This window comes from Nilaparvata lugens, chromosome 12 (assembly GCF_014356525.2).
Source record: "Nilaparvata lugens isolate BPH chromosome 12, ASM1435652v1, whole genome shotgun sequence".
Lineage (NCBI taxonomy): Eukaryota > Metazoa > Arthropoda > Insecta > Hemiptera > Delphacidae > Nilaparvata > Nilaparvata lugens.
The window spans coordinates 28221629-28248626 of record NC_052515.1 but is presented as its reverse complement, the minus strand read 5'-3'; the positions used below and the strand labels follow the sequence as shown (position 1 = coordinate 28248626).

Here is a 26998-nt window from a genome sequence, read left to right as displayed (position 1 = left end):
GAGTAATCTATGGGATTTTTAGGCCTGAATAATACAGGTAATTTTTATTAAATGTGTTTATTTCACACAGTTATTGTCAGGAGAAAGATTTGTGAAGTAATCGTGTTGAAATAGGTTTATTTGTGGTTGAGGTTTATGATGATATAGGTCGTGGTTTATAAAGAAATGTGGTTGAATTTTATTGAAGCCCTTCATGGTCAACCTTCAAATTTGGTCGTTTCTTCAAGACTATGTCTCAATATTTATACTCTTTGATTGGAATATGGATATTATAGTTTTATTATATTTTGAACCCTCCAGTTAACAGTTTTGTAATATATTATTATTATTACAGTTATTGTGGGGAAAACGATTTGTGGATTAATTTATTCGAATTAGGTTTATTTGTGGTTGAGGTTTATGATGATATAGGTCGTGGTTTATAAAGAAATGTGGTTGAATTTTATTGAAGACCTTCATGGTCAACCTTCAAATTTGGTCGTTTCTTCAAGATTGTGACCAAATATATATTATACTCTGTGATTGGAATATGGATATTATAGTTTATGGCTAAATATTTAAACCCTTCCAGTTGACAGTGTTGTAAGATAGTATAATTTTCAACAGTACTTTTAATTGCTAGAAGTCTAGAATTGTGACTCAAATCTACTTCATTTTCCATATACAAGGGATGTCATCTTCAGCTCTTTTTCTTTGTGAATTATATTTTTAGATGTTCTTAATTATTTTTCCCAATCTTTAAAAGTGTGCAAGGTAATATTTTCAAGTTGTTAACGTTGACATCAGAAGAAACCAAATAATCGTATTTTCGAAATGATTATGAAATTTCAAATGTTTATTCCAATTTACAGATGGTAATTACTGAGATTTATTTATTCAAATGCTAATGAATTGATAATTATTATTAAACGAAAATCCTAATTAAATGAAGTAGGTATATATTTTACAATTTTACAGCATTTAATTTGGATTTTCGTTTAATAATAATAATTATTGCTTACTCCAATGTTTATCACTAGTTAAGATGTAATCCAATAAATATTTAATTCAAATGTACAAGACAAGGAAGATATTTTAAACACAGTGAAGGTTGATGCTGGTTTAATTCTGAAAATACATTATTTTACAATAGATTACGTACATTATTACATAGTATTTATACAAGAAATAACGTTTCAAAATTTCACATCTACACACTTTTAAATATGTATTTTTACACATTTTTAATGTGTAACATTCACATATTAACCCAAGATTTCTCCACACTAATTATCTTTTTCACAATATGCACATTCTATCAAGTACAAATTTAGTACTTAGTGCTTAATTGAATTATTTAAACACAATAGACTACTACAATGAATTTACACAGCTTTTCAAATTAAAATGAATTTGATAATTATTTTAAAACTAATAAGCATTTATTCAGTTTGAATTAAGTTTTCCCAATTTAAGAAATCACCCAAAAACTTTTCAATTTAATCTTTATAAAACTTTCTTTAAACTTGATCTTCATTTATGAAATAAGTAGTTTTCTCAATTTAATAATTCACCCAAAAACTTTTCAATTTAATCTTGATAAAACTTTCTTCGAACTTAATCCTCATTTACTTCCTCGACAAGTATTTTACCTGAATTAATTTCATTCAATTTAGGAGCAGACAGTTTAACAGCACTGTTAAAAATGGCCTTCAAAACACCGCTGCTTTTTACTGCCTAAATCAACCTACTCATTTAGTATAATAGATGGTATGGCTTTCGGAGATAATAACTTTTCTCATCCTCTGCTTACTAGATTAGCTTTCGTTTTCTTGAATGCTTTTCACACACTATCTAGTCGAGTAGTAAAGAGACCTAGTGAAAGTGAGGACGCACTTTTCTTCTAATTGATTCAAACAAGCGAGTATTAAGATAGTCACAAGCAAAGTACTAGTAATTTCTAAATGTTTCAATTAAAGTTGAGTAGAATTATTGTAATTGATGTTAAGCTGTCATCAGAAAAAATTATCCAACGATTTTTTCATGTCTTGTCAAGTATTAGCTGACTAACTTACTTGAAGTACTATTAGCTTGTTTATTAATGTGTTCAGTACGCTAATTTTTGTCTCATTTCTTCTAATTGATTGAACGTTTCAATTGAAGTTTAGTTGAATTATTGTAATAATTGATGTCATCAGAAAAATTGATTCAACAATTTTTTCATGTCTTGTCAAGTACCAGCTGACTAACTTATTTGAAGTACTATTAGCTTGTATATTAATGTATCCAGTACGCTTTTTTTTTCCTCATTTGATCTAATTTATTGTGGGTCTTCTTTAATTTCAATCTTATTTAGTGATGATTTGCTATACTGGGTTTTTGACCAATCGGGCTCAACTGTCCGACATCAGATATCAGATAATCAACTGTCCGACATCAGATAATCATACCAATGCCAACTTGACCTAAGATTAAAATTGATCATGGTTAGATCAACCCTGAATTAGTGTCGAAAACGAAATAGAACCAATAGTGACTAACTAAATCAAATAAATTCAAATCACTCTTTCATTCAACCTATGTATTCACATTTCTATTGATTTCTTACAGTTTCTCACATTTTAATCATTCGGTAGAAGAAAAATTGGAAGTGATAGACAACTAGTAACAAGTTTTTTGTTCATTTAGATCTTGAATATTCCTCCCCATGCAATTTTCAATCATTCAAATTTTAATTATATATAATTTAGTACAGTAATTACAACATTATCATAAATACTACTAACTAATATAGTACTAATTATCATTTTTGTACGAGATTCCACATTTTAAATGTATCATTAAATTATTGTTCTTCGATTGGAATTTTATGAATTTTGATTTGTTCTTCGCTTCTGTAGGAATTGGAAATTCCAATTGAAAATTGACGGTTTTTGACTGGATTATCAATATGAATTCGAAGATGCTTTTTGAGTATAATGGAATTGGTTCTCTATCTAATCATTCAGAAAACTACAACTGAATATTTTGAATATTTCCATGCATATTGATAAGAATGTTTAGAAATCAGTCAAGATCATAGAGATTGTTAACGAAGTTTCTTAACAGATGAAATTCCTATAAAAAAATGCCAAAATATTTGAAACAGGTTAAAACGGCTGACATCTATTGTGCAAAAACCAGTTATGGAAAGTATTTTTGACATGAATTGTTGATGAATAATAATCAGTGACGTAGAATCTCGTACAAACGTAAACCTTACTTTTAATGAATGGCTAAGTAATCGTATTTCAAGTTTGGTAACACCAGAACATTTAAATCACTGTATACACTTGATTTGTTTGTCTGATGACACTTTTTTATAGTTTTTTCTAATATTTTAAATAGTTTACTCCACTTTCTCAGCACCAAGTCACTTCACTAATTAACATTGAACGCCACATTGCAACAAATTTACAATTTAATTAATCTAAGTATTTTCAATTTTCGTAAATATTATCACAGTTTTTTCGACGTTTGTTTTCAATTTTTTTTCACTCCCGGAATAATCAGTCTTCGCACACAAAATTCACAAAACGAGACAAAATTGTAAACTTTATTCCACTAATTATATTTTCAATAAATACTGTAATGTAAGATATTTTATGGAACCTGGCAAGTATAGCATAGTTTGAGCAAATTATTCAAGTTTTATCAGTTGAGAATTGTTGTCATATTTTATCTCTTCACATGATATTTTTCACTGGAGTTATACATTTTGTGGTATGGAATCGTTGGAGAATTTGCAATTTTTATGGGAGTTGATTTGAAAATGTTGCAGTTATTCAGTAAAAGTTGGATGCTTTCTCCTGTTTCAAAATAATTGTTTACTCTCTTCGGAATTCAATAATTGTTTTCCTTGGTAGTTACTTTCTAATCAAGTTTAAATCGACAATGGAATTATACTTTTTCTTCAACTATCCATGCTGAACATTCCTGCTCTTATGCAATTTTGGTATTGAATTAGCTGAATAATTCTCCAATAAATATTGTTATGCATTGATATATAATTGAATCTATCATTTCCTATTAATAATCTTTTGTTTACTGTGGATGGGTATAAGCAATGCATAAATAGATGCATATTATTTTATTGCTATCAAAATTTATTGTTAAAAGATAATATTTATCCCAATTAAGTTATCCATTAGTCAAAATGAATTGAATTACAAACAGTTCTGTAGTTTATATATCATTTTGAAATAACGTTACAACAATAAATTTATATGAGGGTACTTTTGTCCAAGTATTTGATTGCAAACATCTTGAAAGCTGTTTCATTAAGCATCCATTCAATATTACACTATTTTAAATTAAATAAAAGACTAAGAAATTGTTGAAGAAACCACAGATTTATTGATAGTTAGAAAGACCGGTTTCGGTTGTTACACCATTGTCAATCTCTGATAAGCAACTTTTCAACTACACAAAAAGGGGGAAAAGAGTATATTATTTCGCTCATCATATTGTTTTGTAGGCTCGTTAAATCACTGTAACATTTCATTTTAATGAAATTAATTTATTCTCAAAACCAGTTCATGTATCATTGAATTCATTTTAGTTCAATAAATAGAAAACTATCAATTAAATGCGTCCAAACAGAAACAATTGAGTCCAGGCTCTTACAAAATATGATCAAATTTTCCACAATCAATTATTTTGGAAAAGATTTCTATGCAATAATTGTGTACTACAAAATATTTAGTTGTATCGGTTCAATATCCAGAAACTCAGGAAGTGAAAGTGAAAATTTTTAGTGAGAAAACATGAAGAACCAAATACATAACCTATCAAGTTGAGTGTTGATAGGAAATGACATTGGGTAATACGGCAAGGCAGAACATCCAAATGGATCTCTCTGCCGATAAAAGCCATATGAATAAATAAATAGAAAATAAAATATCTCGATTAGTTTCTTGTAAGGGTTCAACTCCTGAATTGAGTATCATACTAATTTGAATATTCTATTTGCAATTTTATGATCTGTCAAAATTTGTTGGCTTTGTTCTTCATCTATTACTGTTTGGTTGCTATCTGTTTGAAGAACCTGGACTAACTTAGATACATTGTGTCTCCAGTATTCTGTTTGAATGGACTCAATTGATGTGTCCAAAAATCTTCCATAAATTAAAATAACAGTCTGTGATTACACAATTCCTAATAAGTGCCACCATCTATCATGTTGCCTCTGCACTTTGTCGATTATACTGTCTTTGTTTGTTTTGTCTCCTACTATTTCGTGTGGAAGAAGATGACTGGGAGTTACCACTAGATGAAGATACAGGTTGCTGGCGCTGTTGACGTTGTGTGTTCCTCTTGTTGTAATAGAGAGGCCCCAACTGCTGTTGTTGACTGTAGGCAGCATACGCGTTGGCATCTGCTTCGTCCTGGATAGATTGTGGGGTCAGGAAGTAGAAATGTCCCCCACCATTCCCGGGCAAACTGTAGGAGATGAGCGATGATCCAATGGGGGATGGTCTCAGTTGGAGTTGTTCTGCCCTTTGTCTCAAGGGGTCTATCCTGACATCCTTCTGAGGGTCGATCATCTCTGCATCTGCCTCAATCTGCAGGTTCTGGGTTTTGTAGTTGACATCAATGTCATGCTCCAGTGAGGGTGGTCTTGCAGATTGTGATTGGGGACTGGATCTGTCGTAGTATTGAGATTTCTTGGAAGAGTATATGTTTCCCTGGTTGTTTCTGTTGATCTGCTCCACACTGTCATAATAGTCATAGTCGTAGTAGGCTGGGGGAGGTTGTGATGAGTAGTAGTATTCTTGGAGGCGTTGTGGTGGGGGTGTTGATGTCACCACCCTGTTGTACACTACAGGTTTACGTGTGGCAGTCTCATAGGAATTCTCAGTAGGTGTCAGAGGGGTAGTGCTTGGGTTGTTCAGTTTCTGTCCGAATATTGTGAAGTACTTCTTGGTGATGTCATCTATGAGTCCTGCATCATGGTGGGTGAAGAATGCATAGTATGGGTTCTGTGTTTGGTGGTCGGCTGAGTATGGAGCAGCAGTGGTGGATAGTATGGGGCGTTGTGTGGTGGTGTACACATACCCCCTGGGAGGTGCCTTGGTCGAGGGGGCCCTGTAGATTGGTCGTTCAGTGGTGTAGATGAGGTTGTTCTTGACCAGGTTGAGGTTGTCCTGGTTGTAGCGGTGCTTGGAGACAACTGGTGTCCTGGGTGTGGTTTGGTCCAAGTAATCATCATAGTAGTTGTAGCTGCCATCATCTGGGATCTGGTTGTTGATTGATGCATGACTAATGCCCAGAGGTGTGGGCGTGCCCACCTTGGGTGCATCAATGGTGCCATACCCTGGTGCAGTGTAGCTGTACTCGTATATAGGTGGTTTTCTGCTTGAAGTTGTGACTGCTGCCCTGGGTGGAGCCTCAGTGATGTAGAAGTAGTTGACTGGTGGAGCCCGTGTACTTGCTCTGAGTGGTGGTAGTTCATATTTGTTCTGCACATATCTAGGTTGTTCCTGTGCTGGTAGATAGTACCCACTCTGAGGGACAGGTGTGCTGTAGTAGTTGGCCTGCACTGGCGGTCGAACAGTTGTAGTGGATATGTCGTGAGGCTCTTCATAGAAGTAGAATGTCTTCAAAGCTTTTCCGTTTTGTGGTTGAGGTGTGTTCTGGTATGGCACTTGTGGTGGAGGAGGGATGGTTGATGTGATGTAGATGGGGTTGGGATTGTAGTTGTAGGCTGGATCAACATTGACTAGTTTTGTTGGGTTGTAGGATGGGTTTTCTTTAGGTAGGGTGTGGGGACGAGATTTGGGTTTTTCATAATAGTAGCCATCATCACTGTAGATTTGTGAGGAGGTTGGACGTCGTTCTTTGATGGCAACTGCCGGTGTTGTGTTTTCCAGTTCCTTGTTGTAGGGTTGTTTGCTGCCTCGGGGGCGTGTGATGTAGAAGGGTCGGGGGGCGGGGATCGGTAGCCACCCTTGGACAACAGCGTTGGGTGGGAGAGAGTGGGGGAAGGGCGTGACCTCGTTGATGTGCTGTTGCGGTTCCTCAGTGATAATTTGCACTGATGGCCTTTTTGTAGGTTTGGAGGCTGTTGAGCCACGTGCTGGGGTAGCGTAGTTGTATTTTTCGGGAGGCTTTTTCGTGGGCCGCGGTGGCTTTGTGGGGGTGGGTTTTGCCGGGGGCGGTCTTCGCTGGCGGGCAGGCTTCTCGTTCAAGGGCGCGAAGAAATCCGGAGGCGGCGGAAGTACGATGCCAGGAACCAGTGGGCCGGCCGGCACATGCGAAGAGTTGTCCCGCGGATAGACGAAGTCGTAGGGCGGGGGGTAGTAGATGGAGGGGTCGTCCTCGTCGAAGGGCAACGACTGGTTGGGGGGGAAGCCCCCGGGTCCTCCCGGAGGCGGCAGAAACTGTGGCGGCGGTGGAATAAACGATCCGTTGAAACTGCCCCCGGGTGGTAGTTGAGGGGGAAAGGGGAACGGAGGCAACTGTCCTCCGTAGGGGCCGGGAGCCCCCCCGTTCCCCAGGCTGAAGTTTCCCGGTGGCGGGAAAAACGGCGGAGGTATTCCAGAAAAATTCCCGGGAGGGAAAAAACCGGGGAATGGTGGGAACGGTGGTGGTCCCCCTGTGCCGTTCTCCCCTCTTAGGAACTCTATCGGTCCCCCTGGTCTCAACTGTACGGGGAACGGAGGTGGCACTTTTGGGTTTGGTGGTATCTTGACCTGCCTCTCAGGAGCCACATAGTTGTCGATAGGTGGCCACACTGGTTTCCCCCTACCTTCAGCTCCAAACCCTCCCCCTCCCAGCACCAACAAATGGTTCTCAGCCAACCAGATCTCCTCAGCTTTCAGCCCCCCTAAATTGTTGACATTGTCCTTGGGCACCTCAGGGTTCACCTCGTAACTGATGATCCCTGGTCTCTCAGGTTTATCGGAGAAAATCTCAGTTTGTATCAAGCCGTATTTTCCGTCAGCCACCTGTTGAGCGAGTGTTTTCTTTTCCTCATCGTCATCGTTGTTCTCTTTCGGCTTGTCCTTGTCGGATGTTTGCTTTTCACCAACTTCGTTGTCGGTCTTTTTTTGTCGCACCGTTCGTATTAGTTGTCGATGTTCGACGCCATCTCGTGAGTCGTCGCCTGCAACACACAGATTCAACACATTTTTTGAAATTTTCAGTTTTCAGTGAATAAAATTTAGAATAGTCAAGTGTCACCCAAGAAACAGTTTCATAGTGAAAGTGATGGAAAACACAATTTGATATCAATTGATCTTTACTATCTTTACTGATTGATTCATACAATAAGTACATCATCAAAATGATAGGGAGAGAAATATAAGGTAACCTTGTGCTATTTCTCTCCCAAATTTAGATAAGGTTATACATAGTCCGAAATAGGTTAGTCTTGTAGTTGTTCACTTCACAAAAGTGAGGAGTAACTAAGTAACTAAGGACTTTAGTCCTTAATTATTTCCACAAAGTAGATTATTAAATTTAGATGCTACAAAACCAAACATAGAAGAAATATTCCACATTATTATCATTGAAATAGGAACTATTCACATATTAAAAAAATAATTTTGCAGGACCAAAAAACTAACTTATATTTTAAAAGCACAGCTGCTTAATGAGAGATAACTAGAGTTGAGATTGATTCAATTAATTCATTAATTAGTATCAATGAATACAAGGATATTAGTTCAATTGATTAATTTAATATAACAAGTATTATGTACTGTGTACTGTCTACTGCGTAAATAGTATGTACTGATTAAAATGAAAAATACAGTAGTTTATTGGGAAAACGTTGAAAGATGTCATAACAACATCAAATTCACATCAACCGTTACAAAATAATATAAAAAAGGATAACAATAAATACAATCATTAAATAAACAATTCTCCAAGTCTAAATGATTGAACATACAGTTTAAGAATATAGAAACTGTGTGTGGAGTTACTGCTTATTGAAGAAAAACCAGACATAACCAAATGGTTGGATTGATGTCTGCTGGATGAACGTTATGGTTACTTATCAACGTTCAAGAGATCTTTATTATTTACTAGCCGTCAGGCTCGCTTCGCTCGTTATATCCGTCTAGGCAGGGGGCTCCGCCCCCAAATCTTCAACTTGGTGCCAACCTAACAAAGTCAACTCAACTTAATGCCAACCTGATAAAATTATTAATTTAGTTACCAGAACAACTGTTTCGAAGAGGTACTCTCTCTAGATTATAGTTCTATATTAACATATGGTATGGACATTTCAATTATAATTAAGATATTGGAATAAGAAGAATATACATGCTAAAAGACAAACTTTGAACCCTTAAAAACCACACTTAGAGTTAAAATATCGCCAAAAGATTTCTTAGTGCGCCTCTAAAGGGCCAAGTAAGCATACCTACCAAATTTGAACGTTTTTGGTCCGGTAGATTTTTAGTTCTGCGAGTGAGTGAGTGAGAGAGTGAGTGAGTGAGTCAGTCAGTCAGTCAATCAGTGAGTGAGTGCCATTTCGCTTTTATATATATAGATTGAAGATTGATGAGAAAAACACTACAGTGTTCAATTTTGTAAATTCACACTTGATTCAATATCTTATTTCATCTGTTTTCAACACTTCATTCATTATCTTTTTTCATCTGTTTTTGCAACGCTTGACAAAAATTGGTGTATGCTCTCTAATATCAGAACTCTTCAGGATACAATTTCATTGGTGGAGACTAGTGCAAAAATGTACAGAAATAGGGTACAGTAGTAAAAAGGAAATTAGTTGACCGAGCGAAGTGAGGTCTAAGATTGACAATAATTGGTGTATGCTCTCTAATATCAGAACTCTTCAGGATACAATTTCATTGGTGGAGACTAGTGCAAAAATGTACAGAAATAGGGTACAGTAGTAAAAAGGAAATTAGTTGACCGAGCGAAGTGAGGTCTAAGATTCAAGTCGACGGTTTGGCATTTCTCTTAATGTTTAAAAGTTTATATGTTTTTATGTTGCGCATTTACGGCAAAACGCGGTAATAGATTTTCATGAAATTCCCTGGTAAGGTATGTTCGTTTTTAAATTGCGCGTCGACGTATATACAAGGTTTTTGGAAATTTTGCATTTCAAGGATAATATAAAAGGAAAAAGGAGCCTCCTTCATACGCCAATATTAGAGTAGAAATCAGACTAAACAATGATTCATCATAAATCAGCTGACAAGTGATTATACAGATGTGTGGAGAAGCCAGTCTATGTTCGGTTAAATTGGTATGTTCGTTTTTAAATTGCGCGTCGACGTATATACAAGGTTTTTGGAAATTTTGCATTTCAAGGATAATATAAAAGGAAAAAGGAGCCTCCTTCATACGCCAATATTAGAGTAGAAATCAGACTAAACAATGATTCATCATAAATCAGCTGACAAGTGATTATACAGATGTTTGGAGAAGCCAGTCTATTGCTGTATTTCTGTAAGGTCTATAGTTTCAATCAGGTACTTGTGGATGAGAAAACTGCGTGAGGTCTACTGTTCACAGAACTACTAGTAGGGAAAAATGCGATAAAGCGATAGAAAAAACAAACGATAGATATAGACTAAAATGAAGAAGGAACAAGGAAAATGAAGAAGGTAGGAAAGATGAAGGAAGGAATCCAAAATGAAGGAAAATGATGAAGGAACAAACTAGATGATGTTATTCGAAGGAGAAGACGATAAAGAAGAAAAAAGTATGTTAACTTAGGTAGAGAAGAAGAAGGAGAAGAAGAAAAAGAAGAAGAAGAAGAAGAAGAAATTGGAGAAGAGAAAGAAGAAGAAGAACGAGAAGAAGAAGAAGACGATTAGGAGTAAGAGAAGAAGGGGAAGAAGAAGAAGCAGAAGAAGAAGAAGAAAAAGAAGAAGAAGAATAAAATGATGAAGGAACAAACTAGATGATGTTATTCGAAGGAGAAGACGATAAAGAAGAAATAAAGTATGTTAACTTAGGTAAAGAAGAAGAGAAAGAAGAAGAAGAAGTAGAAGAAGAAGACGATTAGGAGTAAGAGAAGAAGGGGAAGAAGAAGGGGAAGAAGAAGAAGGAGAAGAAGAAGGAGAAGAAGAAGAAGTAGAAGTAGAAGAAGAAGACGACATAGAGGAGTAAGAGAAGAAGGGGAAGAAGAAGAAGAAGGAGGAGAAATAGATGAAGAAAAGTGAGTTATTTGTCAAACAACGGAGTAATCTCGTTTAATGCAGGGTTATTATAATCGGCCTTTCATAAATCATCTTTGAGCAATATGATTGATGGTTGTGGACTTGATTAACTGACAGTTAATCCACCGTTCTTTTGTGACTTAACATCCAGATAATGGTCTGGTTATTACGGATCGGTATGCGGGCTAATATGTTATTCGTCAATGATAAAGTAATTATTCTGTGCCCATTTATAGATGATCTACAATTTAGATAATTTAGCACAAAGGATATCAGATAGTTTGAAATACTACAGAGTATAGATGCTCGCTTATATCGTATATGATAATACGTATACTGAATTCGTTATATTATTTTATTATTTATTGATTCATACAATAAGTACATCATAAAAATGATAGGGAGAGAAAAAATAAGATAACCTTGTGCTATTCCTCTCCGAAATTTAGATAAGGTTACACATACCTTATTGTATATTATGTTTCAATAGACATTGATACCTTCTAAAAATTGCTTACTTAGCAAATGTTCATGTTAGAATAAGTTATAAGCTATAAGTTTGATAATTTGGAGCTGAAAAATGTTTTGTTAACTAAAAATATGTTGGATTTCAAACAAATCCATTGATGCTGTGTACATTACTTACTGTACTATTTTTTTTTTTAATTTTGCAACAATTCTACGGTCAGTTGCTCAAAAATCCAATCAAATTTAACCAAATTTTGACGTTAAATGGTGCTATTTAACAGATGCAATGAAACAAGAATCAATGAATAGATTGGACTTCATTTCAAGGTGGTTGATTTCAAATGGCTTTTTGTACAACTGACCCCTTATCTTACTCACTGGAATATGCAGTTTCTATAATTATATTTTTTCTGTAATTTTGCTGAATCTCATGTTTATCTTCAATTTTTTAATCTTCATATTTTTGAGAGGACAACTAACTCTGAACTTTGTTATTGTTCTCAAAAAAAAAATGTTGTTCTGATACAATAAAAATTACAAAAAAAAATATTTTCAAAAACACTGTATTTTTCAGAAGGTCTTCTTTAAACAATATGTTTTTGCCCTAATACCTGATATCGGGAACCTATAGTGATATTCTGAGATATTTCAAAATAGGCACCGGGAAATTAGAGGTAGAGGTGAGGGGTGAAAATATGTTGTTGTTTTTCAAGTCAAGTTACGTTTTATTTTTTAAGTAAAGTTACGTTTGACTTACCTATATTATGTATGGCCCGCTGGTTATCTTCCATAGCAATGAGATCCTCCAGCACATACTCGCATACCGTATTTGCACTCAGTAGGACAATGCAAAATAAAGTCAGCTTTATCTGTATGTCTGGCATCTGAAATCAAACAAACGTTCAATCAATTTTTGTCGTCAAATAAAACAAAAACACAATCTCAGAACAAAAATGTCTACAAAAATATTTGAGGAATCTGAATAATAACTATTATTACACGAATATCCCAATTAGATGCTGTAAATCACCCCGAAGACTTCTGCTACTGCAAATATTGACAACAGGGTGAACAGCTAGATGGAAATTCGATGAGCGCTACTATACAATAATTATTTGTCAGCCCGGGATTTGTAATTGGGATTTTCGTTTAATAATAATTATTCATTAATTAGCATTTGAGCAAATGCAACTACCAATTTATTTCCATCTGGAAACTTGAATAGGTCATATTTATGTACAACAGGGTAAACAGCTAGATGGAAATTCGATGAGCGCTACTATACAATAATTATTTGTCAGCCCGGGATTTGTAATTGTGATTTCTTTTTAATAATAATTAATCATTCGAGCAAATGCAACTACCAATTTATTTTCATCTGGAAACTTGAATAGATCAAATTTATGTACAACAGGGTAAACAGCTAGATGGAAATTCGTTGAGCGCTACTCTACAAAAATTATTTGTCAGCCCGGGATTTGTAATTGGGATTTTCGTTTAATAATAATTATTCATTAATTAGCATTTGAGCAAATGCGACTTCAATTTATTTCCATCTGGAAACTTGAATAGGTCATATTTATTAATAAAAACAATATAAAAACTTGTAGTACCCTTTATTATTCAAAACTTTAAAATATTTCAACGACTAGTTCCGACCATCAAGTGAAGTATCCCATAAAAGTGAAGTGTTTTTATATGTCATATTTATGTAGTTCTCTTGGACGTCTGTAAACGTTTTATCCACTGAATTTACGGTAGCCTTCCAGTTGTTTTGAAGGAAGTGTTGATTTATTTGTCTTCAAAAATAATATTTCGTTGCCAGTTGGTTTGTACTAACTTGTCTTGCATCATTTTTCTGTCAATTAACACAGAGGTGTCTATTGCACATATATGGTGAGATCCACATTATTCTGTCAGCATTCCTAATAGATTACATCAATGGTTTCTCATTCAAACAATACTGACAGTTTGAAGTAAAACTCACTAAAACTGTGTGACTTTGACTGAAGTGAGATTCATTTCAAACTGTCATTATTCCTCATATATTATATCAATGCTTCCCCATTCAAACAATACTGACAGTTTGGAGTGTGACTTTGGCCTGGTTTGTGTGTGTTTTGTATTGTGAGTGCTGGGAAAATTTCTCTCCTTGTCTTTTCTGAACAATTGCTGCGGTTCTCTTGTGTATTATCCTTTATTAAGCAACTGAATTAATTATTGCGACATTGTCATAATTAATTATTTCAATGGGTTAACCTTACCGAGTATTTGTTGAAGTGGATGGATGAAATTAGGTTATTTGATGTGTGTATATTGATGGAGCAGAAAAAATTGTGTGAGATGTTTATAAATTTGTTAATTGTTAATTTTTGCGTTGATAATAAAATAGGAACACTATATTTTGTATTCTTTCTTCAGGGCTACTTTTAATATAAATAAAAATACAAAACTGAGTACTCTTTTTCGCCACACTGCACAGAAAGCTGCTGTTTTCCAGTCCCTACGAAGATCTGAAAGACATTGTTTGCAGACGACTATCGTCTGACGTCAGAACAGGTTTCTTTCTGGCCTAGGCCGGAAAGAGTACCCTTTCCAGCCGCTAACACGGAACTAAGAAAGGTGATCAAAAAACAGCTGATCAAAAAACTTTTCATTATTCAATAATTCAAACATTTATAATAATATCATCTTATTGTCATTTGAAAGAATAAAAAAGTATAAACTCAACCTCCCACATAATTGAACATCATCTTTTAGGTTATTTGGACAAATCAGAATAAAAAATAAAAATACTTGGACAATTTCCTGTTATTCAGATTACCTCAGATTTGCTACAGCTATCACCTTCCACTTCTGCTTTCGGAAGTGCTTAGTAAACAACTATCTCATATATATATTGTTTATTTTTGTGTGTGGCGAAAAATAGCGTTCGCACCACGGGCAAAAATGTTTTTCCGGCTCTCAATCTATTCTAGTCCTCGACATACGGCCTCGGACTCCGATTTCGAGCCGGCAAAATGACATTTTCTGCTCTAGGTGCGAAATATACTATTGTCACGAAATGTTTCGGATACTAATGCCATTTTCGAGTTAAAATGTCGGGACAAAATAATTTAAAAGGGTAGGTACTCAGATTTGTATTTTTATTTACACTATATTTTGTATTTTTACACAAATACTCCTTTTTATCATAGAAAATTCTATAATATCTGCTAATATTGTTGATGTATAAATGCCAAAATTTGGAGACTTAATTTTGATAGTATCCTGGAGATATGATTTGATTAATACCAGTACTGTGATTATTCAAGAGAGTAGAGATTTTATTATTACAACCTCAAATTGATGAAGTTTTTCTATTTGTTAATCGTCTACCGAGTGTTTGAGAATTTAAATTTGATATGAAATGTCATATCAGTGATTTATTAATATTATAAATAATGTAATATTATTATGAAATGCAACTGATATACATAATTCAACTGGTCTGTATTTCCCCCATAGACAACCAAAAAACTAAAAATACTAACATGCACCGTAAAAACCATTAACAATATTGACTAATGAGTTATTCTACCTCATTAATCATGTAATCAAAGGTGAACACTCTGATCTCTATAAATTACTCATAATATTGAAGGTAAAGTCCATAATTTAGACCAAAATTCCAGTTACCATAATGATTCCCAGTGCCATTTCTAAAAATACAAGGTTAAATGAAAGCATTTTTCTAATGTATCTCTCATGTCGTAAAGGAAGTGGTTTTTATATAGTAAGATTCACTGTTAACTGTCAGAATTTATCATAAATAGGATGAATGCTTTCCTGACAGAGTGAAGTGGATCTCAGAGTAGTACATATGTGATTTGACTTTTACAAACTTTTGTCCTTGTTAGTGATTGTAGTATCTACATATGTACTTTCTATAATATATGGTAGTAGTATCTACATATATGTTGAAGTATACTAGATTGGACAGTTGCTTTCAAAAGAGTAGAGACCCGTGTTTAAGCGATTGCCAGATAAGCTTGGTTTTACTATGATGGACTTTCTAGTGTGATCTACTAGGACTGAAAGAGGCGGTGAAAGTACAGCCAAGGACTTAGATTTATTTCATTGATTTCTTTGGAAAAATGTTGGTCGTAAATTTTAGTGGCCCCTCAGGAGGTGAGTCGCCACCGAATTTGAGAGGAATGTGGGGAATTTTTAGTTTGAAAGTTGGTAGTGTCGGTGTGTGGTTTAAGTTTGGTTATTCCGTTGATTTCATAATATGGAGATGAAGTAATGATCACATGGTAATAAATTTTAGTTAGTGATAGAGGAGATAAGGTACTAGATTAGGAGATTAGTTATTGAGGAATGTGAAGATTTCTTTTTGACCGAGCGAAGTGAGGTCTAAGATTCAAGTCGACGGTTTGGCATTTCTCTTAATGTTTAAATGTTAATATTTTGCGCATTTACGGCGAAACGCGGTAATAGATTTTCATGAAATTTTACAGGTATGTTCCTTTTTAAATTGCGGGAGATTTTCATGAAATTTGACAGGTATGTTCCTTTTTAAATTGCGCGTCGACGTATATACAAGGTTTTTGGAAATTTTGCATTTCAAGGATAATATAAAAGGAAAAAGGAGCCTCCTTCATACGCCAATATTAGAGTAAAAATCAGACTATAGATAGAATTATTCATCATAAATCAGCTGACAAGTGATTACACAGATGTGTGGAGAAGCCAGTCTATTGCTGTATTTCCATAAGGTCTATAGTTTGAATCAGGTACTTGTGGATGAGAAAACTGCGTGAGGTCTACTGTACACAGAACTACTAGTTTGTAAGTAGTTGGTACCTGTAGTCATAGAAAACAGAGACTATAGTGAGGTCCACGTTGTTGAGAAAGATAGGAGATCAACGTTGCCGATCCTCCTCTGTCTTGTCAATGCCTTCTATAGACGGTAGCTGATACAGGTTTATTGACGTAATATTAACTGTTCATTCTCGTTTAAAATAATCAATTATATTTTATTAAGCAAGAAATTATATTTTTCAATAACTTCATAATGGATTTTCATAATTAAGATGAAATATTTTGTTGATTAGTTATCAATTCTACATTGTTAAAAGACGATCTGGCAACAGAGGAAAGCTAGAAAGAGATAGCGCTATCCGCTTTGTCGAATGATAGACAAGGATAGCAATAACATTGCTAATCAAATGCTAATCACTGCATTGCTAATCACTGCCATTATAACGTGGACCTCACTGTTATAGTGGTTCATTACTTTTCCTGTAATGTATTAAGTTATACCGGGCAATCAAAAAGACTCTCCGCAGTTCCTGCGTTCTGTTTTAACTGAAGATTGTGTTCTGTTTAGAAACCCATTAGACAAGTTACTCCCACTTCTTTCCCCCTCTACTGTAATGAATGTACACGTAAGTTTAATTGATTAACACCTTGCTATTGTTATAAATACTTGTTTTTGAGTGATGGAGTGTTTTTTTTAGTATATAGTTCACTGCGGAGGGACTTCTTGATCACCCTGTATTGTGTTGTTTATGCTTGATAATACTTGGATTCTATGCTTAAAATACTTCTAGAAAGTCGCCTTTGTAAAATAATAAATAAATAATAATAATAATTCATTTAGCCGATTTAAAAAAAACTATTATCTCATTAGCATAAATCTTAGTTGCTTCTACAAGGGGAAATTAACCATAAAATTATTGAGGCATTGTATTTTAAGTATTGGGGTAAATTTTGAGTTTGTGAGATATTTTTCGGTACTAGAAAGCCTGATGATAAAATTGGCTTTAAATCTCAATTAAAGTAGCTAAAAATGTCATTGTTTCGATGCAATTTTGATTTCAAATGATGAACCATTCACTGATTTGATTCAAAAAATCATCATTTCTTTACTTCATCACAATCATCACTTGAAAAGATCCTATGGAAATATGATGTTGCCTCCATATGGGGTTGGAAAATTAATTCACAAATTGTCTATTGTATAAAATTCTATCTCCACATTCGTTGCAAAAACCCAATAGTCCTCATCTAACAAGTTTCCAGTTCAGATCCATCAAGAAGTCAACATGAAATCAATTAACCGCTAAGATAGGCGTGACCGCATGTCGAGCATCAAATTTCGGCAAGTTTTGCTCTTCTAAATTCAAGTAGCAGACAGCTTCAAATTCCTAATTATTCAAGCTGCAGTCAGCTACTTGAATTTGAAGATTAACAGGTAATAGTAGCGGTTGAAACTACCGGTTACGGTTAGTATAAACACACCGCGGTATCTAGAAAAAGATGGCTACTATTTTCGGAAGATGATACAGGTATATCTTGCTCAATCTACCGTGATGTATAGTGGTTGAAGACGTAACGTAACGGTAATCGTGGAGGAGTAACCGCTATTAGAGAGACAGAGAGGTCATCACGGTAACAAGGTCAAGAACAACAATGCTGCCTGACGAAGAAGAAGAAGAAGAAGAAGAAGCTACGAAGAACGGTTGGAGAAAAAGAAGAAGATCTTGTAGTAGTGAAGAAGAAAGTGGACTTATCACTGACTGTTGATTGTGTGGATCTGTAGCTTGAAGATGTTTTACCGGCGTTTTTGGTCTTTCTTCGTTTCTTCTTTCTCCATGTCTTCTGTCTTCTATTACTCCGAACTTTTTCTCTGGTTTTTCCGTGGATTTTGGTCTTCCTCTTCTTCATTCATGACGTTTTTTCTCCATTTTGTTTTTTTTAGTTTTTCCGTTTTTTTTTTCATTTTCATCATCTTCTATTTTAATTTTTCATGTGTATTTGTCTCGAGAATCAATCTTTCAGGATTGTTTCACAGCAATGTGGTTGATTTTATTTGTGGTTATTCTGTAAGGTTTAAGATCTTTTACTGTAATATTTTCTATGTTCTTAGTATGTCGAGTTTTTTTTCTCATTACCTTCTTTTGTTATCGTCCTCTGTATTAATTTTTAATAGGTATTTGTCTTTAAAATCAAGCTTTCAGGAATGTTTCACAGCAATGTGGTTGATTTTATTTGTGTTTATTCTGTAAGATTTGAGATCTTCTACATTAATACTTTCTATGTTCTTAGTACGTGGAGTGTCTTTTCTCATTAAATCTCAGCAGAGCTGCAATTTTCGTCAAAATTGGTTCTTTTTCAATGTGAGTTCATTAGTTTCCTTTGATAATTAATTCATAGGCTAGGCACACACCAGTTAGTGAAAAGACAAGACACGTTTAGTCACAATACTTCACATAGTTGCTTATGAGGACATGTCTAATTGCAATGACTAATCGGTGTGTGTTGCTTCATAAGCAACTATGTGAAGTATTGTGACTAATCGTGACTTGTCTTGTCTTGACTAACCGGTGTGTGCCCACCCATAGACTTCTTCATAAATGCATGAGTATTGATATATACAGTACTTGCTTCTCGAGTATTTCAGTAATTTATTTATTTTATTTCATTTATTTATAGGCCAACATTGATGGATACAATATCATTCTCAACTATGAATGATTGGGAAAGCAACAACAGGCTTAAAGCCCAAAAATGTTCCTTTCCTAAATTTAGATAGAAATTGTCCAAAAATAGGAATGTCGAATTACACAATAATTCATCACTTTTTTGTCTTCAGATTGCATAATATTATAGAGTTATTGAGAACAAATTCAAGCTTATGAAACTCTTAATGTTTTAGGTAGTTAATCTAAGCTATTAATGTCGTCGTTTTGGTTTATGTTTGAACTGACTAAAACTAGATAGACCCAAGCAAACTAAGTCAGGGTGTTGACTAAAAAGTGTAGGTAGAAATAGTCAAGGCATACTTGGGAACGTGGTGATTATTAAAGAGTAATTTTTCTAATACATTGGTGTAGCTTTCACAATTATTGATTATAGATAGAATAAAAATTGGCTGAACAGCAAGACTTGTCCAAGGAAAGACTAGAAGAAAAACTGAAAGTTTAAAGTTATTTATTAGGCCGACAGTCATTAGCATGTCAGAAAATGCACTGTTAACAGACCAAACTCTACTTTCCATTTCATTGAGGCTCCTTTAAGTTGGGTACAGTATTTGAATAGTCGAACGTGATGTATACGATTGTTTGTTGGTTTTTGACATAACCTGTATTTGTCAAGAAGATTGTACGCTTCTAGAAAATCAATGAGCTGCATTACCTCTTGTGTTATACAGGCTGACTCTTGATTTTCGGTTTATTCATTTCTAATACGTGTATTGAATGCGTCAGTAAAGTTTGGAGAGTTGATATGAGTTAGCATTGTATTACACTCATTGAAATTAATGCTACGTTGAGTTTAATAGGCACTTACTTGGCTTTCACACATGATTATTATACTAATGAAAAGGTTTGTGATTTTGTTTATCATGCTCTCACATCATGTTGTGTCGATGAAACTGTTTATGAATTATTCAAGGATGCTTTGATACAGGCAAATGAAATTGATAAGAAATAGTTTTCTTTTAATTATGTCATTTTGGTTGAAGTATCTTGATAGATTCATGCAATTTGGATTCAGAATTATTTGGGGAGAGTTATTCATAGATATTTTCAAGAATGTAATTTTTTTTTATTTAATTTATATTCATTTACTATTTAATTTCAATTGTTGGAAGGACAATATTGTTGTTTGATATAGACAAATGAAATTGATATTTGATATATTTTAATAATAAATAATAATAATTATTGATAATTGATATAATTAATTTTTAATTGATAATTGATATATTTAATTTCAATTGTTGGAAGGACAATATTGTTGTTTGATACAGACAAATGAAATTGATATGAATTAGTTGTCTATTAATTCTGTCAACTTGGTTAAAATATCTTGATAGATTCATTCAATTTGGATTCAGAATTATTTGGGGGGTGTTATTCATATATATATATATATTATATATATATATATATATATATATATTATATATATATATATATATATTTTCAAGAATGTAATAGTTTGTTATTTCATTTATACAGATTTATCATTTAATTTCAACTGTTGAAAGGATTTGAATAAAGTTGAAAGTAGAAAATTTGAAAAAACTTGGAATTGAATACTGTATCTCATAAGTTAAAAAAATTCTGAGTATACAAACAGCAGTCGTTACTAAGTAAGAAAATTATAATTACATAGTTTAAATTACAGCATGCAATATACGATATTATATCCCATCGGTATTTATAATGCTTTTAACAAGGTTTAACCTGTTGTCTCCATGTATGTATCTATGCAAATAAACTAATTCATTACCCTCAAATAATAATCAAATTTTACATTATCCTGTTGGTGATAGGATATCCCCCCCCCAATTCCATGGACGCACCCTTCCTGAAATTTATAAGAAATTCTGCTTCTCATTTGGGAAAAAATGTAAAAATTTCGTCAGTAGTCATTTTAAACATTTCTAACCTTCTTTGGACCCCCGCCAAGATTCGATTTTGAGAAAATAGAAAGAAAAATAAAAATCTCGTACCCTTTTTGAATTATTTAATCACAACATGTTTCAACATTGATGTCATTTTCAAGTCAAGTCATTTTCAAGACTTGAAAATGGCATCAATGTCGAAATATGTTGTGATTAAATAATTCAAAAAGGGTACTGAGATTTTTATTTTTATTACAAGTAGCCCTATACAGGAAAGAGATAAATTTGATTTTGAGTATTGTATTTACTCGTAAGTATATTACTCTATTGGAGCATACAAATACGGTACTATTGGTACAGACAGAGATACAGTTTGATATTTATTTATTTACATTTCATAATACACTAATCAAATACATGATCAGAAAATGACCAACAGCTATTCAAAGTTGCACAAAAGCCGGTTAATTTTAATCCTGATTAATTTCACGAGAGCCAATCAGAGAAGCCGTCTTTTTAAAATGGTCTTCACTGATTCGTTCACGTGAAATTAATCAGGATTAGAATCTAACCGACTTTTGTGCAATCTGGTCAAAGTCTAAATATGGAAGTCGCTTACTACCTTACCTCGCTTTTATTCTTGAACTTTTATTTTCTTACTATTAGAGATTGTAAAGAAAGAGGTTTCAATTGATTCCCAACTTTTTATGTAAAAGAAGCAGGAACAACAAAATTATCGATCATATAACAGAACAGGTGAAAAGTGAATTCTAAAAATTGCGTTCGCCATTTTCAAATTATACCCAACGATATGAGCATTTGATTCGATAGGGTAGTTAGAAACTACTTATACGACTTGAAATCGTTTTAATTCTGTGCTGTAAGAACTGTAATTAAGTCATTTGATTTGTGCTCCAATTTAAAGACGAGGAAATTGAGAGTTGTCGGGGTCTCGATTAACCGGACCCGCCGCTGTAATCCGGACAATCCCATACCGGTATTTCCTGTTCGAATATCATTTGTAGCGGGTGGAAATATTTTCGCTTTCAATTTACTCAGTAGTTGATCTAGTTTGAAATGTAGTTTTAATCATGTTGATAAGTCGGTGCAAATGATACTTTCTTTGCTTCAAAATTCATTAGAGTTTTAGTTTCATGCAATGAAGTAATACCTCATGCTCAACTATAGTTTATAGTGTATTTTTGCACTATAATGAGAGGTCTCCCTGGTGCTCTTATATATTGTAACCTTCAATAAATAAATTAAATACTATTATAGAGAAAAAATAGCATAGCATAATAAAATATCTAAAATCATTAGATTTAGCATTAGAAGATATCCCATGGTATAGGTCGTTTATGTTCTAAATTTCAAGCCGATTTTTTGTTTATTGAAGCCGATGTTAACTGAAGCTAATACCTCATGTTCAAGATATTTATCTCGGTCCACTCCCGTGTTTCGGATTGACACGTTAAGCCGTCGGTCCCCGGCTGCCTAAAAAGAAGTCGTTAGGTCATGTCAGAGGCCCTAAAATTGATCAGTTGCGACCTGAAAACTCTGACACCAGACCTGAGCCAGTCAGTTCACTCGATATTATTATTATTTAACTCATGCTCAACTACAGTTTATAGAGCATTAGCTACTATTATAGAGAAAAGATAGCATAATAAGATATCCCATGATGTAGGTCGTTTATGTTCCAAATTTCAAGCCGATGTTTTGTTTATTGAAGCCGATGTTAACTGAAACTAATACCTCATGCTGAACTACAGTTTATAGTGCATTAGCTACTATTATAGAGAAAAGGTAGCATAAGAAGATACCCCATGATGTAGGTCGTTTATGTTCCAAATTTCAAGCAGAATTTATGTTAACTGAAGCCGATTACCGTCAACTACTGTTTATTTTTACTGAGAGTGTAAAATAATCCCATGGTCTAGGACTGTAGGTCGTGTTTGTTCCATATTTCAAGCTGATTTTTTGTCAACTGAAGCCGATTACTGTTAAATACTGTTTATTATTACTGAGAGTGTAAGAACGGCAAAGTATGAGAGATTACCAGCGTCACATAGCATCACGAAAAATAATTACTAGGACTATCGGTTTGAGTTAACAATTAAATTTGAGACATAAACCTCTATATCATAGGATATCTTCTTATTTATTTATTCATTTATTTATACATACAATATCATTCTCAACTATGAATGATTGGGAAAGAAACAACAGGCTTATAGCCCTAAACTGTATCTTTCCCAAATTCAGATAAAAATAGGTTATGTTTGCACTTCATGATTTATGGTATCTTCTATGCTATCTTTTCTATAGGCTACTATAATGAAAAAACAGAAGAATAATATAATATGTAGGATGTTGACCTAAAGTAGTAAAGCAGGTCATTTAATTGAATGAGTCAACTGCCTCAATATGTTCTCTAGTTATAGGATATTTATTTTGTGTGACATTTAGATTCCCGGGCTGACAAATAATTTTTGAATAGAAGCACTCATCGAATTTCCATCTAGCTGTTTACCCTGTTGTCAATATTTGAAGTAGCAGAAGTCTTCGGAGTGAATTACAGCATTTAATTTGGATTTTCGTTTAATAATAATTAGATTTAGAAATTATGACCACAAAGGAAAGAAAATAGGTTCTTTCATGGGTTCCTTCTTCTGTGGCATGAGAAATAAAAATCATTGCTTTTTGGAAAGTCACTACTGTACATGAAAAGTAGCAAATAATGATGAAATATATCATTGTAACATTATATTCATGGTGCTCCATGTGTGATACCATAACTCTTGCTTTATTTACTTAACCTTGGAATTGAAGAAAGTCAGTATCATAAATAAGTTAAACTCACTTTTTATGTATTTGAACACGACATGCAGTCAATTATTAAGTAAATAATTAAAAACTTTTACTTACTGACTGAAGTACTTTCAATCGTCTAGCGATCATTTTCAACACTGTTCAGTAAGTAAAAGTTTCTAATTATTTACTTAATAATTGACTGCATGTCGTGTTTAAAAACATAAAAAAGTGTGTTAATACAAAGCAGCTCGGAATGTATCAAGAAACCATCATTTTTAAGTTAAACTATCGCTTTTTCAAGTGGTGATCCATGGTGCTCCGTGGATATGATATTATAACTCTTGCTTTATTTACTTAACCTTGGATTTGAAGAAAGTCAGTATCATAAACAAGTTAAACTATCGCTTTTTCAAGTGGTGAACGTTCTCCAGGTGCTAAAGTTCTCACTTTGAATAGATTTTTCTCACTTTCCTTATGAAATCTGAACTGATTGACTGACAGTTGTCCAATAATTCATATTGTTTTGACCTTGTAATGGATAGAATTTGCATGGAACCAGTTCATAACTTTATCATTAAGGAACACGTACGTTATTTTTTAACGCCCCGTTTTCAATATTATGTGAACGCAACGGGGTTATTATAACACGTTTTGTTGGAAAAATTAGCTCAACCTTGGGATAATTTTGCTGTTTTTAGAGTACTATTCCAGAATTACAGTTGTAAGAGAATTGTTGGCAACATATTATTAGTAACATGGTAAATAGATGTCAGTATTAAATATGAGATTACTGCTATTTCCAATTATGTAAATAATTCATAATAATGAAGTTATTATTTATTCAAAATTCTTGTTCATTTTGCAATATCTAGACTTATTCTTGATGTAGGTGTAAGAGAATGCATTAGTAGTTCTCAGGTTTGAAATGGATACTGTAATTAAATACTATCAATTAGTATTTATATAATTACTAAATTTACAATCAACTATAAAACACAATAATGTTGAATCTATACTTTATTATATGAAGGAAGGAATTGGCTTATACATGATTGTACAGGATACGAAATTCATGTTTATACCACTCATAATAGGTATTGAGTTGCTATTTATTCATTGCCTAGTACCATAAACAATAGCATGAGCTATTGTTTCTCTATGCTAGTACTCATAGTAGGCCTGTATTTTGAATTTTAATCTTAATAATTGTAAACTTTAAGAACTGATCTATCCAACTTACTTGAATTGAATAGAAAATTGATTGTAGATATAAAATCTATTAAACTCTCCATGTCATAAGAAAAACACTTGGTTTGAAACTTGGACTGGAAATTGTGTTGAAATGTAAAAAATGAATCTATTTCGGACTATGTTGTTGTAAATGCGGTGAAGAAGTAATTGAGAGATTGTGTTCACCTCTTTCAAAATCATTTCGATAATTGTACTTTTTTGAATAATTTTAATGAGTCTACTTTCATGAATCATTATTCAAATTATTCTTCGCTTATGAATAGATAAATATTCTGATTAAATATATCGTATTGAATGAAAAAGACTAAGAAATTGTCAAAAAACACTGTGGTTTTTGACAATTTCTTAGTCTTTTTCATTCAATATGAATAATTACCACAATATCAACTTCTCAACTACATAAAAAGTGAAATATATCGTAGATTGATATAACTTTGTGTTGAGCCTAACTTTATTTGTGAAACATGTTGATTCTCTTCTATACATTTGTAAACCCCAATTCTGGCTCTTAGACTCTATACAAAAATATAGGTACATTTTTTCTTGTAAATTGATATCGGTTTGCATATAAGTCTCTAGGCTATTAGGGGCATTTGCGTAGGCTATTACCAAACAAGTCCCAGATCTCCAACACTCCCTCAATCTATATTCAGTCAACAGTAGATTCATTACATTATTCACAGTGATTTATTTAAGCTAAGGAATGCTGACCATTTTTGGTAACAACTCTTGAACTACAGAGTCCAAGATCCAGAACACTGTCATGCTTCTACAGACTTTGTACAGGTTCTAAAGTCTCCGAGAAAGAAAGAGAGAGATTTGAGAGATATGTAAGTAAGAGAGAGACGGAGAGATATTCGATATTTATTTAATACATCTTACATTGCCAGTGGTCTGGCAATGAGAGAGAGTATATGAAAAAAAGTAGAGAGAGAATATGAAAAAGAGAGAGATTTGAGATATATGTAAGTAAGAGAGAGACAGTGAGATATTTGATATTCATTTAATACATCTTACATTGCCAGTGGTCTGGCAATGAGAGAGAGAGTATGTGATAAAAAAGTAGAGAGAGAAAATGAAAAAGAGAGAGATTTGAGAGATATGTAAGTAAGAGAGAGACAGTGAGATATTTGATATTCATTTAATACATCTTACATTGCCAGTGGTCTGGCAATGAGAGAGAGAGAGAGAACGAGAGAGAGAGAATTGTCCACGCGACACGACACGTGACAAAGACACGGTTGTGATTCTATAGAGAGATTTGCTTCAAACTTGCAGCATTCCTTATGAATATCATCTGTGCTTCTTATTCAACCGAAGCTGACACATTGGAGTGAACCTCACTGTAGGGGGGTGGTTAAGACGGGGGGGGGGTAAATTGCGACTATTTTGTAAGACCGCAAAGTCGGTGTAAGTCCACTACATATAGAAAGATTCTGCCTCCTTACATTTGTTTGTATATTTATATAACTGAAGATAGGAATATTTTCGTGGACTTTTACTATAGAACAGTCAACCCCGTTGGATGTGTGTCTATAGTGAGGTCGACGTTATAATGACAGTATTTATTCAACTTTGGAAATGCTATCCTTGTCTATCATTCGACAAAGCCGGTGGTACTATCCTTTTCTAGGTCCACAACGATGCAAATAATGTTTTTGACAGTGTAGAAATATAATTAATTAATGCAGAGAATCAGCATCACTATTCTCCTATTTATTGCAGAAAAAATCATTCCCAGAGTACCTAAATAGTTTCATCATGCTTCAATAAATAAAGCAATAGGTGTTACTATTAGCATGTTACTATAAAGCAAGATGTTATCCACTGCCATTATAACGTGGCAGTGTAATAGTGTAATAGTGAGGTCCACGTTACAATGGTAGTGGAGAAGGATAAGAGA

General features: G+C 33.7%; 2 protein-coding genes across 3 annotated transcripts in view; one reads left to right on the top strand and one right to left on the bottom strand.

Annotated features, from left to right (window-relative positions):
• The window catches only part of LOC111053333 (N-alpha-acetyltransferase 15, NatA auxiliary subunit), a 242434-nt gene that overhangs the window by 30360 nt on the left and 185076 nt on the right, over positions 1-26998 (top strand). The window lies entirely within an intron of this gene.
• LOC111048759 (extensin-2) overlaps positions 1085-26998 on the bottom strand; it is a 91590-nt gene continuing 65676 nt past the window's right edge. For both annotated transcript variants that reach the window (XM_022334721.2, XM_039439292.1), the window contains exons 2-3: positions 12388-12514; positions 1085-8125 (exon numbers count right to left, since the gene is read on the bottom strand). In XM_022334721.2, coding sequence (XP_022190413.2) covers positions 5196-8125; positions 12388-12514 — 3057 coding nt within the window. In that variant the 3' untranslated portion in view covers positions 1085-5195. The remainder of the gene's footprint in view (positions 8126-12387; positions 12515-26998) is intronic.